The sequence below is a fragment of the Carcharhinus amblyrhynchos genome, chromosome 6 (genome assembly GCF_965287045.1).
Source record: "Carcharhinus amblyrhynchos chromosome 6, sCarAmb.v2.hapA, whole genome shotgun sequence".
Taxonomy (NCBI): domain Eukaryota; kingdom Metazoa; phylum Chordata; class Chondrichthyes; order Carcharhiniformes; family Carcharhinidae; genus Carcharhinus; species Carcharhinus amblyrhynchos.
In genome coordinates this window covers 73341178-73358235 of record NC_137329.1, presented here as the reverse complement: position 1 = coordinate 73358235, position 17058 = coordinate 73341178, and the positions used below count along the sequence as shown (strand labels likewise).

The window sequence follows — 17058 nt, the reverse complement described above, 5'->3', positions numbered from 1 at the left end:
ATATGTTGTGAAGGCTGCCTTGGAGAACGTTTACCCGAAGATCAGAGGCCGAATGCCCATGACCACTGAAGTGCTCGCCAACAGGAAAGGAACAGTCTTGCCCGGTGATTACTGAGCGGTGTTCATTCATCCGTTGTCGTAGCGTCTGCATGGTCTCCCCAGTGTACCGTGCCTCGGGACATCCTTTCTTGCAGCGTATCATGTAGACAATGTTGGCCGAGTTGCAAAAGTATGTGCTGAGTACCTGGTGGATGGTGTTCTCACGTGAGATGATGGCATCCGTGTCGATGATCCGGCATGTCTTGCAGAGGTTGCTGTAGCAGGGTTGTGTGGTGTCATAGTAACTGTTCTTGTGAAGGCTGGGTAGTGTGCTGCGGTCTGTTTGAGGTTATGTGGTTGTTTGAAGGCAAGAAGTGGGGGTGTGGGGATGGCCTTGGTGAGATGTTCGTCTTCAATAATGACATGTTGAAGACTTTGAAGAAGATATCATAGCTTCTCCGCTCTGGCGAAGTATTGGACGACGAAGGATACTCTATCCACAGTGTCCTGTGTTTGTCTTCTGAGGTGGTCGGTGCGATTTTTCGCTGTGGCGCGTCGGAGCTGTCGATCGATGAGTCGAGTCAACCGATGCTATATACTAGATACATCAATGACATCTTCTTTCTTTGGACTCATGGTGAACAATCACTGAAACAACTATATGATGACATCAACAAGTTCTATCCCACCAGACTCACCATAGACTATTCTCCAGAATCGGCTGCATTCTTGGACACACGCATCTCCATCAAGGATGGTCACCTCAGCACCTCACTATACCGCAAGCCCACAGATAACCTCATGATGCTCCACTTCTCCAGCTTCCACCCTAAACACGTTAAAGAAGCCATCCCCTACGGACAAGCCCTCCGTATACACAGCATCTGCTCTGATGAGGAGGGTCACAACAGACACCTCCAAATGCTGGAAGATACCCTCATAGAACAGGATACGGCGCTTGACTTTTCGATCGACAGTCCTGATGCACTGTATGATGTTCAAAATCATGAGGGGTATAAACTCTAATGTCTCCACTCTATCCTCTTGATTCCTTCTAACAATATCAGCTTTGAATATACTGAGTAAATGAGCATCCACAGCACTAAAAGGTGTGTTTAGTGTCCCATAGGAGTTCCAAAGATTTACAACTTGGAAGAAATTTCTACTGACTCAGCCCTAAAATGACTAACCATTAACCTTCATACTACAATCCCTATGTTTGGGCTTCTGAGCTAGGGGAAATGAACTTTTAGCATCCGAACTTTCAAATAATTTCAAGATTCAATGAAATTGCCTTTTGTTCTTCTAAATTACAGGTGATATTGGCCTATTTTATTCAATCTCTCGTCTCATTCCAATTTAGTACATTCTCATTATTCCCCTTCTAAAGGCAAAAATATGCTGCCTTTGAAAAGGAGATCAAAATTCTTCATAGTATTCCAGCTAGGCCTTACCAAAGTCCAGTATAACTGTAACAAGACTTACTGACTCTTACAAAGTTAATGTTTCAAATCCAAATGACCCTTTTACGGAAGAGTAGAAGGGTCATTTGGACTCAAAACGCTAACTGTGCTTCTCTCCGCAGATGCTGCCAGACCACCTGAGTTTATCCAACATTTTCTGATTTTACTGTCACATCCTTTGTCTTTTTTTGCCTGACATCTTTGTAATTTAATCTCTCTTTCATACCGCATACCAGACCTTCCCTTTTGTCCTTTCTCTTCCTTCTTTCAATGGCATAAAACACATCACATCTCTACCCCCCTTCAGCTCTAAAGAAGTCATATTGGACTTGAAATTTTAAATCTGTTTCTCTCCAGATACTGCCTAACCTGCTGAGTGTTTTTAATACTTTGTTTTTACTCCATGTGACAGTTCCATGCCCAATTTAGCTGTTCATTTCTATTTGCAGCTTTTCTGCATCCTCCCTATTGTTTACCACCTGGTTTTGCATTGTCAGCAAAATTGAAAATATTACACTTGATCTCCTCACCCAAGTCATTGATTTAGACTGTAAATAGATGAGACCCAAGCATGGATCCATGCAACACCATTCTTATTACACTTGCCATCTAAAAAAAAATGAAATGACTCTGTACTCAGACGAGGATTTATACAATTCATGGATTTATAATTCTGAAGATACTCCTATTGAAATTCTGCAGCATTAGTTTTGTTGTCAGTCACTTTTCAAACTGTAGACAATCAAGATTAAAACCAATTTTCCACTTTAAATTTGAAATTGAACTTTGTAGTCATGGTTGAGAAGGCAAAATAAACAGTGAAGAAAAATTTCAATGATAAACCAATAAATTTATTAGCAGAATCCATTCTGGAGGCTTTTCATTTAAACATCGTGAAATGCACAGCTGCTGTAAGAGATCTCAGCAAATTTTGAGCAGATATCTCAATCATGTATATTTTTCAGTAGTAAGTTGCTTCAATACATTGCATTCCAATAACAGAGGATGACTGAGATTTCTTTATAATTGTCAAATTTGTTCACTTCAGTGAGTTTGGGCCTCGTGCTGTGCACAGAAGCTATTTATGTATTTTTCTTCAGAGGTTGTCAGGTTCTTTTTAAAAAAACGGTTGTTCCTTTTAAGATGGTGAATGAAAATAAAGACGCAATAGAAAACGAGGTTTATTCTTTATTTTGTTGAAACATAGTTCTAAAAGCATTGTTTCCCTAGCCTCCTGCTTGTTTTTTGTGGTTAACTGGCGGCCAAAAGCAACACCATGTAACATCCTGAAGAATAATTACAGGTGTACGCTATTTTGTTTAGAAAAATTAGCCATCTACTCTAGCCATTTTGTATTGGTATAGTCTACTTTGTAGAATACTTCCTTGTTCTCATGCTGTATATTGCCCTAGCTCAGAGTTTTTTTTTTATACACCTCTAGCAATCTGCTCTTTGAACTTATGACACAAGGACAAGTAAGTTTCCAAATTTATTAGTTACACCTTTCAGAATATGCATTTAAATACAGTGATCATTTCAAATCACTATTCCATAAAAGAGCATAAAAGATAGGAGTAGGCCATTCAATCTATCACGCCTGCATTACCACTAAATAAGATCACAGCTGAGCTGACTGGGGCCTGAACTCCACTTTCCAACCCATCTCCATGACTCCACTATACTGGGGAAGAGAATTCCAAAGACTAACGATCTTCAAAGAAATTTCTCATTTCAGTTGTAAATGGGAGACTGCTTATTTTTAAGTGGCGTCCTCTGGTTCTAGATATCCTCTTGAGGAAACATCCTCTCGGTGTCTACCCTTAAGCCCTCTCAGAATCTTATATATTTCAGTAAAATCACCTCTCATTCTTCTAAACTTCAACCAAATTGGACCAAGGTCCAATTTGCTCAACCTTCGTGAGTAAGACAACGTCTTCATCCCAGGAACCTAGTGAACCTTCTCTGAACTGCTACCTTCCTTAAATGGGGAAACCAAAACTGTATACCATGCTCTAGATGCATTCTTTCTAATGTCCTGTACAGTTGTAGCAAGAGACTTTCCTATTTTTATGTTTCAGCTCTTTTGTACGTGCTTGAGTTAAGGTTATAATAAGGTCTGATGGAATTCTGAGCATTAGCGAGTTTATTGGTGAATAGGTGCTACTTGGTAACATTGACATCAACACTTCCCATAAATTTGCTGATGATGGAGAGTAAACTGATGGGGGCGGTAACTGGTCAGATTGGATTTGTCTCACTTGATTTTTAAAGGCAATGATATACGGTAATTTCCCATTTTGTTGGAGATATCAGCATTGCAGCTGTAGTGAACAGCTTAGTTTAAGGAGCAGCTTGTTTTGGAGCAAAACCTTCAGCCCTATAACCAGGTTGTTGTCAAGGCCCATAATCTTTGCTGCATATCAAGTTCTGAGCTGTTGAATTTTTCCTGAATTATCCCATTCAGCACAGATGAAGTGCCATACAACATTGGAAGGGTGACCTCAGTATAGATATTGGACTTCATCTCTACATAGATTTTAAGGTGGTTGCTCCTACAAACACAGTTATAGATACTTGCATGTAACCTATGGTTTGGAAAGGATGAAGTTTAGTAGGTTTTTTCCTTTAGTCAGCTCTCTCACCACTTTCTGCAGGCCAGATACAGCTGGCAGCTATATCCTTCAGGACTCAGCCTAGGATAGCACAGTTGAGCTGTTTTTGGTATTAAGGACCCTCATCTTCAGTGCATTGTGTCTTTGCTACCCTCAATACATCGTTCAAGAAGTGCTCAACATGGAAAAGCACAAATTTATCATCAGAGGAGGCAATAATAAGCTGGGGTTTCCTTCCACGTTTCTGACTTGACCATGGGTGACCCTCGGTCACTCCCACCCAACTTTATACCTTTGTGCCACAAATAGTGGGTCTATTCTGTCAGAGGAGTCTGAGACATTGCTTTCAAAATATGACTGTCAGCCTGTTACTTGACTAGTCTGGGTCAGTTCACCCATTTTTGGCACAGGGAATCAAATGTTAGTGAGGACGACTTTGCAGGATTGACTGGACAAATTGTGCTTTTGTCACATCTGGTAGCTAGGTTGATTCCCAATAGTCCACTATTTTTTTCTGAGATATTTTTGTATCAGTTTAATACAATCAAATGATTTGTTAGGCCATTTCAGAGGGCAGTTTAAGAGTCATCCACATTGTTGCAGGTCTGGACTATCTATAGGCTAGGCCTGATAAGAACAGTAAATTTCATTCCCTAAGCTACATTAATTAGCCAGGTGGGCTTGTTCAACAATCTAGTAGTTTTACATCATTTTTACTGCTTCTACCTTTTAATTCCACATTTAATCAATTAAATTTTAATTCCACACTACTATGGATCTGGTCCAGGCTTCTTGGTTACTGCTCAAGTATTGTAAATCACTCTGCTATCCTCTAAAGTGTGAAGTTCCTGAGGCAGTACAATATCTTTAGGTAGTGGCTGTAATTCTCCAGTCCACGTACACATGTGCTAATCATGCTGGGGCTGGAGAATCACGGGAAAGGGGCCACAGTGCATTTAATGTTGGGGAGAACCTCCTTTGTGATTCTCCCAGCGCTCTGTACCTCAGTGTAATCTGGATCATGCCCATGGCACTTTCAGGTTGGCACTGCTAAGGAGTGGGGCCTGAAGGGGGTTACTGAAGGGACCAGGGCCTTAGGCAACCCTATTACAGGGTTCTGCTCATGTGTGCTTTTGGGGAGAGGGGGGTGGTTTCGTGTTACTCTCATGTCTGTATGATGGGGGGCGGGGGCAGTGAAAGCGAGAGATAAAGTTGAATACCGAATATTGTGCTAGGCTTGCAAGTGAATAAATGCATATGGTTTGAGGAGGAATTACTTGCAAGCAACTAGCCTATATAAACATGACTTGCACATAAATTGTAACAGAAGAGCCAAGGACTCTGGAAACAGAATACTGCAATTGACGGAGATGAAATTTCTTCAAAAGACATCAACCCATTGTACACTCATACCTGGATTGTGTCCTGAGGGTCTTGTCTGGAATTCCTCAGCATACATAGGCCTGTTTGAGTATATTGCTTCCTGCTGGGATTGCTCCTTTCTCATCTCCTCTCCTGGCTGCATATATCCAGTGCCATGGCTAGATCAAAGACAGGAATTAGTAAAAACATAGTTTCAGCCATGCTGCAAGTGAACTTCTAAAATAATATTCCACACTGAAGGATTTGTCGTAACTGCATTACAAAGATGGTCCCAACAAAACCATTAGCATAAAACCTGGATTTCATTTGGATCCACTGTAAAAATTGGGAGTTCCAATAACATTCATAATTTTAAACTTAGCGCTGAATAATCACTCGCACTGATGCACAAATTGGACACCCCAGATGCATAGCTCATAAATCATGCAATAAGCTACAGCTAATAAATATTATTTTTAAAAAATGCTGTGCAAGTTGCAGCATTGCAGGTGAAATTGGCATTCAAATTAGTTTTGCACCACTTCTTTTCAGGTTTCTGGAGATCTTCTGCCAAAGTTACCAGTGACATTCGGAAAACCCAGTTGGAAATTCTTCCCCAGTTCATCAGTATTATAGTCTAGATTTTTTTGTAATCTAGACTTTTTCCCTGCATTTGTGGACTCTCATTATCACTTGATTTTCAGACATTACAATGGATATACATGGGAGAACATTTCGAGAAATCTCTCACAAAGACAAGTTTGAAAGTTATGACATTACATTATTTATTGCTCATTCTTTCCATGATAAAGGTTCAGAACCAGCATTATTATGTACTTCACAGGTTGAAATCAGTAAAGAATCAATAAAAATAACTCTTCATTGACTATGGCTTCAACTCGGAGCTAAGCTTAGAGCAGGGGAAAATTGAATCGTCAAGATGGAGCAAGGCAGTCTGACTGGAGCACCTGAAATACTTGTCAACATCCTTCTTAAGTATTGGGTTCTTTCTGTTGAAGTGCATTCATTTGTTCAGAGTAACCACTGTTCTTGTTCCCACCTACTCTCATGTTGTTTTGCTGAAATTAATTTGCTGAGAATTCCTTAAACCTGGGTCATGTTGTTGCCTGTTTCCCGGGGAGTGTTTCACTGTAGTGCTTACATACAAATTTGAGGTGCTTATATTTGCCCTGCCCTAAGCTTAGCTCCAGAACTTCAGATGAGTTTGTTTATTTGATCTGACCTTAGAAACCAGAACTTCAGAGGTGCTGAACAAGATTACGATGAAGGCGGTGCCCAGCTGATTTGAATGATATTAGATACAGAGTGCATTCATTCTGTTGATTGCCAAAATACACCATTGGGGCAAAAGGATGAGCATGATATAATCTGGGGAGGTTTTCATAGAGTCACAGAATTACATTCGTAAGGAAGTTGTCATACAGTCCATTGAGTTCATGCCAACTCTGTGTAGGGAAATCCAGTCAGTTCCATTCCCAAATCCCTGCAAGTTTATTTCCTGCAAATGTACATTCGATTTCATTAGACACCATTCATCATCTTCACTTTCACTGTGCTCCTTGGCAGTGGGTTTCAGGTCATTATCTCTTGCTGCGTAAAAATGTTCTTCCTCACATCTCCCAGCATTTCTTGCCAAAAGCTTAAATCTATGCTCTCTAGTTCTTGTAAGATGCTCAATGGGAACAATTTTCTTTGTCTTCCTTATCTAAACCTATCATAATCATGAACAAATGGCCCTCTATCTCCTTTGCTCCAAGGAAAACAACCCAGCATCTCAAACTGAATCTTGAAGCTCAAATAACTCTGCATACCCTTTAGAACTGTGCCATTCAGTCTATATTAACTCTGCTTATTTCTTCTAACAGAATGCATCACCTCACATTTCTCTGTATTAAATTCAATCCACCACTTGCCTGCCCCTTCTGCTAGTCTATGTCCTGTCGATTGCCACACCTCCAAGTTTGGTATCATTAACAAATTTTGCAATTTTACTCAGTATTACAACAGCCAAGTCATATATGTGTGTATCAAGTCAAAAGATGCATCAGTCCCAGCATTATTCCTCATCTTCAGTTTGCTTCCCCTATTTAATGAAATAGTCAACACAGAGCCATCCTTTCTAAATGTTATCTCTCAAGCAGCAAGTTTTGCTGACTCCAGAAATCACAGGAGAAATTCAGTTGAAATTGGATTCAGCTCATGAGGATTTTACACCAGTGCACTTTGCAAGTTTTCTTAGTTGGCATTTTTTTTTAAAGATTCAAACAGATTCATGGTCATTCCCCTAAAACAGTGCAAAGCTTTTAACAACTACTATTGTGACCGGGCTTTCAATTCTAACTGAGCAGGCATTTCCAAAACGTCATGATGTAGAAATGCTGGCGGTGGACTCGGGTAAACACAGGAAGAAGTCTCACAACACCAGGTTAAAGTCTAACAGGTTTATTTTGTAGCAAACACCACTAGCTTTTGGGGCTCTGCCCCTTTGTCAGCTGAGTGGGGAGTTCTGATCACAAACAGGGCATATCAAGGTACACACTCAATTTACAGAATACTGATTAGAATGCAAGTCTTTACAGTTAATCAGGTCTTAAAGGTGCAGACAACGTGAGTGGTGATAGCATTAAGCATAGGTTAAAGAGATGTGTATTGTCTCCAGACAGGACAGTAAGTGAGATGTTGCAAGCCCAGGCAAGTCATGGGGGTTACAAACAGTGTGACATGAACGCAAAGTCTCCAGAAGGCCGCTGCCCTCAACTTGACATGTATGCCCAAGCCATCAGGTGGTGCGTCAACACCAGATTCAACTACCGCACTCACAAGACAGCCCCGAACATCACCCAGGTACAACACAATGCCATCTGTGCTCTCAAGACCAACTGCAACATTGTCATCAAACCAGCAGACAAAGGAGGGGCCAGCGTCATACTGAACAGAACGGATTACTGCAAAGAAGTGTACCGACAACTGAACAAGGAACACTGCAGACAGTTATCCGCAGGTCCGGCCAAAGAATACACCCATCAAATCAACATTCTGATCAAGACCTTCAGGGCACCCTCCGTGCTCTCATTTGATGTACTCCCCGTGCTGGAGATCTCTACTGCCTCCCAAAGATACACAAGGCAAACACCCGGCCATCCCATAGTATCGAGCAATGGGACCCTGTGCGAAAATCTCTCTGGCTACGTTGAGGGCATCCTGAAACCCATTGTACAAAGAACACCCAGCTTTTGTTGTGACACTACGGACTTCCTACAGAAACTCAGCATACATGGAGCAGTTGAACTAGGAGCACTCCTTGTCACAATGGCACTCTACACCAGCATCCCCCATGACGATGGCATTGCTGCAACTGCCTCAGTACTCAATGCCGACAACTGTCAATTTCCAGATGCAATTTTGCAACTCATCCTCTTCATCCTGGACCACGTCTTCACCTTCAACAACCAGTTCTTCATCCACACACATGGAACAGCTATGGGGACCAAATTCGCACCTCAATAATGCCAACATCTTCATGCACAGGCTTGAACAAGACTTCTTCACCACACAGGACCTTCAACCAATGCTATACACTAGATGCATTGATGACATTTTCTTCCTTTGGACTCATGCTGAACAATCACTGAAACAACTATATGATGACATCAACAAGTTCCATCCCACCATCAGACTCATCATGGACTTTTCTCCAGAATCGGTTGCATTCTTGGACATATGCATCTCCATTAAGGACGGTCACCTCAGCACCTCACTGTACCACAACCCCACGGATAAACTCACGATTCTCCATTCTCCAGCTTCCACCCTAAACATGTTAAAGAAGCCATCCCCTATGGACAAGCTCTCCATTTACATAGGATCTGCTCAGATGAGGAGGATTGCAACAGACAACTCCAGACACTGAAAGATGCCCTCATAAGAACAGGATATGGTACTTGACTCATTGATCAACAGTTCCGACGCGCCACAGCGAAAAACCACACCAACCTCCTCAGAAGACAAACACGGGACATGGTGGACAGAGCACCCTTCGTTGTCCAGTACTTCCCCGGAGTGGAGAAGCTATGACATCTTCTCCGGAGTCTTCAACATGTCATTGATGAAGATGAACATCTCACCAAGGCCAGCCCTACATCCCCACTTCTTGCCTTCAAACAACCGCATAACCTCAAACAGACCACTGTCCGCAGCAAACTACCCAGCCTTCAGGGTAACAGTGACCACGACACCACACAACCCTGCCACAGCAAACTCTGCAAGACATGCCAGATCATCGACACGGATGCCATCATCTCATGTGAGAATACCATCCACCAGGTACATGGTACATACTCTTGCAACTCGGCCAACATTGTCTACCTGATACGCTGCGGGAAAGGATGTCCCGAGGCATGGTACATTTGGGAAACCTTGCAGACGCTATGACAATGGATGAATGAACATCGCTTGACAATTACCAGCAAGACTGTTCTCTTCCTCTTGGCGAACACTTCAGCGGTCACAGGCATTCGGCCTCTGATCTTTGGGTAAGCATTCTCCAAGGCAGCCTTCACAACACACGACAGCATAGAGTCATGAGCAGAGTTCTGCACACACGAGGACGGCCTCAACTGGAATCTTGGGTTCACGTCACACTAGTTGTAACCGCCTTGACTTGCCTGGGCTTGCAACATCTCACTTACTGTCCTGTCTGGAGACAATACACATCTCTTTAGCCTGTGCCTGATACCATCTCCACTCACGTTGTCTGCACCTTTAAGAATTGATTAGCTGTAAAGACTCCCATTCTGATCAGTACTTTGTAAACTGAGTGTGTGCCTTTATATGCCCTGTTTGTGATCAGAACTCCCCACTCACCTGACGAAGGGGCAGAGTCCCAAAAGCTAGTGGCATTTGCTACCAAATAAACCTGTTGGACTTTAACCTGGTGTGAGACTTCTTACTCCATTTTCAAAACTGCAGAATGCATAACCTTTCATATAATAATGCAAATCCAAGTCATTTTTCAGCCTCTGTTTGTAATTTCTTCTTATTTGATGACTGCCAAAGCATGTTAAGAGACGATTTTCCAATTGTTAACAAAAATGAAATTCCAAAAGAGAGATTCATAACTAGTTTTCTCATTGCTCTCGAAACTAGTTTCCTACCTCTTGCTCAACCACGTATCTGACAACCAGCCAGATTTCAGCTTTCATACCCACTCACTGTCGAGTGAGTATGAGAAGTAGAACAACTTATTTTATGACAATATTAGTTTTCCCTTTGGACAGGAGAAATGTAGTTCATGTGTGTTTAATTAATGTTGGGATACAGGGTTGTCTGCCCCAGGTTTGAACAGCCATTAGTTAATTTCTTACTTGCGTAGATGACCTGCTCCAGAAGGTGGGTTCATTCCTTTCTCTTCATATCTCTGGGGAACCAAAGAGAGAGAGAAAGAGAGAGATTGGGACTTATTACGTAATAATACTCATAGATTTCCAATCCCCAAACTTTCATTTGTAAATTGGACAGCAACTCAGTTGGGAAGCAAAGAGAAGACATCAGAGTTAAGCCAAACAATGACATCGAAAATTTTATTTGTATTTGGCATACTTTTCATCTACCCCACCCTGTACCACTGGTTTGACATCTTGGCTATTTTATATTATGGTCAGTTTGTCACCATTTTCTCCCATTGCAATTGTGATGATCATTCAGACATACAGGCCAGAATTTTATCGTCCTACCCACCACAGGAATTAAAACAGGCAAACGGCAGGATTTTATGGTTTCAGGACAAATGAGGCCATAAAATCCCATCCACAGTGTTTACTGGTTATTTGCTATGAAACTTTTTTTTTAACATCAAAAAAAAATGACTTTATAAACTAGATGTTCAACTGACTGATTTGAACAGATATCAATGTGAAATGCAGGAAACCGGAACAAGAGGACAGATTCCTGGCTTTTATTGAATGGCGGGGCAGGCTCGAAGGGCTGGATGGCCTACTCCTGCTCCTATTTCTTATGTTCTTATATCTGCTGTGATATATGACTCCGACCACCGTGAAGTATAAGTACAGTGCAGCCTTTACCTCCCTCAATCTATTGTCAAAGTTGAGTTTTTAGCACCTCAAAAAAGCCTGGTTAGATGTTAAAACACCCTAGGGTTCTAAGAAAAAAAAAGGTAGATAATAGATATACAATTCTGATTTTCCAAATTTCCCTCAATTCTAAGACAGTCTTAGTGGATTGAAATTAGTAAATGGAATGCCACCACTCAAGAAAGCAGGAAGAGACAAAACAGGGAACTACAGACCAGTTAGCCTGACATCAGTCATCAGAAAATTCTACAATCTTTTACTACAGAAACTTGAACAATACACTGAGAAATCAGTATGATCAAAGTAATTATAGTTTTATGAAAGGAAAATAGGGTTTGATAAATTTATTGAAATTCTTTAGAGAAGATAATCAATAGGGTAGCTAAAGGGGAACTACCTATAGTTATGATTTACTTGGATCTCAAAAAGAGGCATTTGCAAAGCTGCCACCAGAAAAGGCAAATACACAATATAAGGGTTCACAGAGCTGGGGGCAATATATTAGCATGGATGAAGGACTGGTAAACAGATAGGGAACATAGAAGAGGCAAAATGAGCACCTAAAAGTTGACAGGCGGTGACAATTGGCATGCTGCAAGGAACAGTGATGGGAGCTCAACTATTTCAAATCTACATACTGCAATATAAATATTATTCTTTCATTGGCTGTGAGCATTGTTGGCCAGGCCCGCACTTGTTACTCAGGCCCGCACTTGTTACTCATTCCTAATTGCTCACGAGAAGATGGTAGTGAGCTGCTTTCTGAAACAACTGCAGTCCATCTGATGTTGGTACACCTACAGTATTGTTAGGAATGGCGTTTGAGGATTTTAGTCCAAATGAAAGTGAAGGAATGGCAATCTTGTTCCAATTCAGGATGGTGTGCGGCTTGGAGGGGAACTTTCAGGTGTGGTGGTCCCATGTGTCTGCTGCTTTGTCCTCCTAGTGCAGAGATTGTGTGTTTGGGAAGTGCTGTTGAAGTAGCCTTGGTGAATTACTGCACAAGATGTTGTAGATTGTGTGCACTGCTGTCACTGTGCATCAGTGATGGAGGAAGTGAATATTTAAATTGGTGAGGGGGTAAACAATCAAATTAGCTGCTTTATTCTGCATGGTGTCCAGTTTCCTGGGTCTCACTAGAGCTGTATGCATTCAGGCAAGTGGATAGTTTTCCATCACATTCCTGAATTGTGCTTTATTGATGGTGGACAGGTTCTGGGGACTTTGCAGGTAAGCTGGTTTAATGGTAGTGTCACTGGACTAGTAAGTAAGAGAGTAGTTTGTAAGAAATAAAATCAAAGTGACAGCAACAAACAACAGAGTCAGAAGACGTAGAATCTGTGTGGGTAGAGTCAAAGAATCACAACGGTAAAAAGACTGATGGGAGTTATGAACAGGCCTCTGAGCAATATCAGGTTTGAATCCTGGTTTGGGTCATTGTCTGTGGAGTTTGCACGTTCTCCTGGTGTCTGCGTAGGTTTCCTCTGGTTTTCTCCCACATTCTGAAAGACATGCTGGTTAGGTGCTTTGGCCATGCTAAATTCCTCTTCAGCGTACCCGAAGCGGCACCGGACTGTAGTGACTGGGGGATTTTCACAGCAACTCCATTGCAGTGTTAATTTAAGTCTTTTTGTGACTAATAAATAAATTTTAGCTCAAGGTAAAGGAACCCTTAGGAGGCAGTAACCATAATATGGTGGAATACACCCTGAAGTTTGAAGGGGGGAAGCTGGAATCAGATGTAACAGTATTATAGTCAAGTAAAGGTAACTACAGAGGCATGAGGGAGGAGCTGGCCAAAGTTGATTGAGAGGAAAGACAGTGGAACAGCAATGGCAGGAGATTCTGGGAGCAATTCGGGAGACAGCAAAATTTCATCCCGAGGAAGAAAAAGCACACTATGGGGAGGATGAGGCAACCATGGCTGATGAAGGAAGTCGGGGCAGCCTAAGAGCAAACAAAATGCATACAATGCGGCAAAGATTCGTGGGAAGCCTGGGGGAATTAGAAAACCTTTAAAAACCAACAGAGGACAACTAAAAAAAGAAATAAAGGGGGGGAAGATGATGAGATATGATGGTAGGCTAGCCAGTAAAGACTGCAAGAATTTTTTTAAAGATAAATAAAGGACAAGAGGCAGGCAAGAGTGGACAGTGGGCTGCTGGAAAATGACGCTGGACTAGTAGTAATGAGGAACAAAGAAATGGCGGAGGAACTTAATAGATACTTTTGCATCAGTCTTCACGGTAGAAGACACCAGTAACATACCAAATATTTGAGAGAGTTAAGAGCAAAGGTCAGCATGGTGGTCATTACATAGGAGAAGGTGCTAGAAAAGCTGAAAGGTCTGAAGGTGAATAAATCACCTGGATCACATGGACAATACTCCAGAGTAATGAAGAAGATAGCACAATAGTGGAGATATTAATGGTGATCTTTCAGGTATCACTGGAGTCAGAGGGGGCCCCAGAGGACTGGAAAATTGCTAATATAACACCCCTGTTTAAGAAGGGAGGGAGGTAAAAGATGAGAAATTACAGGCTAGTTAACCTGACCTTGGTCATTGACAAGATTTTGGAGTCCATTATTAAGGATGAGATTTTGGAATATTTGGAAGTGCATGGTAAAATAGGTCAAAGTCAGCATGGCTTCATCAAGGGGAGGTTATGTCTGACAAATCTGTTAGGATTCTTTGAAAAGGTAACGAGCAGGTTATACAAAGGAAAGCCAGTGGATGTTATCTACTTGGATTTCCAGATGGCCTTTGACAAGGTGCCACACAGGAGCTGCTGAATAAGAACCCACGGTGTTGAGGGCAATGTATTTTATACATCAATGACTTAGGATGAAGGAACTGAGGGCATCGTGGCTAAGTTTGCAGATGTTACAAAGATAGGTGGGGGGACAGGTAGTATTGAGGAGGCGGGGAGGTTGCAGAAGGGCTTGGACAGATTAGGTGAGTGGGCAAAGCAGCAGAAAGAATACAACATGGAAATGTGAGGTTATGCATTTGGTAGGAAGAAGAGGTGTAGACTATTTTCCAAATGGGGAGAGAATTCAGAAATCAAAAGTACAAGGGGATTTGGGAATCCTAATTCAGGATTCTCTTAAGGTTAACTTGCTGGGTGACTTGGTAGTTAGGAAAGCAAATGCAATGTTAGCATTCATTTCAAGAGGACTAGCATAAAAAGAAGCAGGGATGTACTGCTGAGGCTTTATTAGACTCTGGTTAGACCACGTTTGGAATATTGTCAGAAATTATGGGCTCTGTATCTAAGGAAGGATGTGCTGACCTTGGGATACGGTCCAGAGGAGATTCACAAGAATGATCTGGGGAATGAAAAGCTTGACGTATGAGAAATCTTTGAGGACTCTGGTCTGACCTCAATGGAGTTCAGAAGGATGAGAGGATATCATATTGAAACTTACAGAATACTGAAATGGCTGGATAGAATGATCATAATGAATACAGTTCCATTAGTAGGAGAGACTAGGATACCAGGGCACAGGCCCAGAGTGATGGGATGTCCCTTTAGAACCATGCAGATGGAGGATGAGAAAGTAGGGTCCCGGACCTGTGTCCTCTGTTTGAACAGAGGGGAGTACGATAGGATGAGAAGGGAATTGGCAAATGTAGATTGGGGGCGCAGATTGGTTGGTAGGACTGCTGAGGAACAGTGGAGGATCTTTAAGGAGATCTTTCTTGGTGCTCAGCAGAAATTTATTCCGATGGTAAAGAAGGATCATAGGAGAAGGGATAATCAGCCGTGGTTAACGAAGGAAATAAAGGAGAGTATTAAATTAAAAGCTGCTGTGTTTAGAGTGGCTAGAAGTAGTGGGCGAGTAGAGGATTGGGAGAGGTTTAAAAAAATCAACAAAGAATGACAAAGAAGTTGATAAAGAAAGGAAGGATGGACTATGAAGCTAAACTAGCACTAAATATAAAAAAGGATAGTAAGAGCTTTTATAAATATATAAAGGAGGAGGAGGCTGGCTAGGGTGAATGTTGGACCCTTAGAGGATGAGAGGGGGGATTTAGTGGTGGGGGATGAGGAAATGGCTGAGGCCTTAAGTAAGTTTTTTGCCTCGGTCTTCATGGAGGAGGACGCGAATAGTTTGCCGGGTATTAAAGATAGAAGGATGGTAGGAGTTGAGGGTCTGAATGCAATCACTGTCACTAGAGGGGTAGTGCTCGACGGACTAGCGGGACTGATGGTGGACAAGTCCCCAGGACCGGATGGAATGCATTCCAGGGTTCTGAAGGAAATGGCAGAGGTGATAGTGGATGCCTTAGTGATTATTTTCCAAACCTCGCTGGATTCCGGGGAAGTGCCGAAAGATTGGAAAACGGCTAATGTTACGCCGTTGTTTAAAAAGGGTAGCAGGCAAAAGGCAGGGAATTACAGGCCGGTTAGTTTAACGTCTGTTGTAGGAAAAATGCTCGAATCCGTCATCAAAGAAGAAATAGCGAGGCACCTTGAGAAGAATTGTTTGATAGAGCAGACACAGCACGGATTCGTTAAGGGAAAGTCGTGTCTGACGAATTTATTGGAATTCTATGAGGATGTGACTAGTGCGGTGGACAGAGGGGAACCGGTGGATGTGGTGTTTCTCGATTTTCAGAAGGCGTTTGATAAGGTGCCACACAAAAGGTTGTTATAGAAGGTTAGGGGGCATGGAGTTGGGGGTAAGGTGTTAGCGTAGATAGAGGATTGGCTGTCAAATAGGAGGCAGAGAGTAGGTGTCAATGGGTGCTATTCGGATTGGCGGTTGGTGACTAGTGGAGTGCCCCAGGGATTGGTGCTGGGGCCTCAGCTATTTACCATTTATATAGATGATCTGGAGGAGGGAGCTGAGTGTATGATGTCAAAATTTTCTGATGACACAAAGATAAGTGGAAAAACAAATTGTGTGGAGGGTGTGGAAAGTCTGCAGAGGGGTCTAGATAGGCTAAGCGAGTGGGCGAGGACCTGGCAGATGGAGTACAATGTTGGCGAGTGTGAGGTTATCCACTTTGGCAGGAATAATAGTAGGAAGGACTACTATTTAAAGGGCGAAAAGCTGCAGCATGCTACAGTGCAGAGGAACATGGGGGTCCTTGTGCATGAGTCGCAAAAACCCAGCCTACAGGTGCAGCAGGTAATCAGGAAGGCAAATGGGATGCTGGCCTTCATAGCGAGGGGGATTGAATATAAAAGTAGGGAGGTCTTGCTGCGACTGTACAGGGCACTGGTGAGGCCGCAGCTGGAGTACTGTGTGCAGTTTTGGTCGCCGCACTTGCGCAAGGATATTTTGGCCTTGGAGGGAGTGCAGAGGAGGTTCACTAGGCTGATACCGGAGTTGAGGGGGTTGAACTATGAGGAGAGGTTGAATAGGCTGGGCTTGTACTCATTGGATGAGGGGGGATCTTATTGAGACGTATAAGATGATTAAGGGGATGGATAGGGTAGAGGTTGAGAGGTTCTTCCTGCT

At 42.4% G+C, this 17058-nt stretch overlaps 1 protein-coding gene across 4 annotated transcripts in view; it reads right to left on the bottom strand.

Moving 5' to 3' along the window:
* LOC145344002 (UPF0606 protein KIAA1549-like) overlaps window positions 1–17058 on the bottom strand; it is a 267713-nt gene that overhangs the window by 13677 nt on the left and 236978 nt on the right. For all 4 annotated transcript variants that reach the window (XM_080190645.1, XM_080190648.1, XM_080190646.1 and 1 more), the window contains 2 exons: window positions 10861–10913; window positions 5528–5655 (listed from right to left, as the gene is read on the bottom strand). In XM_080190645.1, the coding sequence (XP_080046771.1) occupies window positions 5528–5655; window positions 10861–10913 (181 nt within the window). The remainder of the gene's footprint in view (window positions 1–5527; window positions 5656–10860; window positions 10914–17058) is intronic.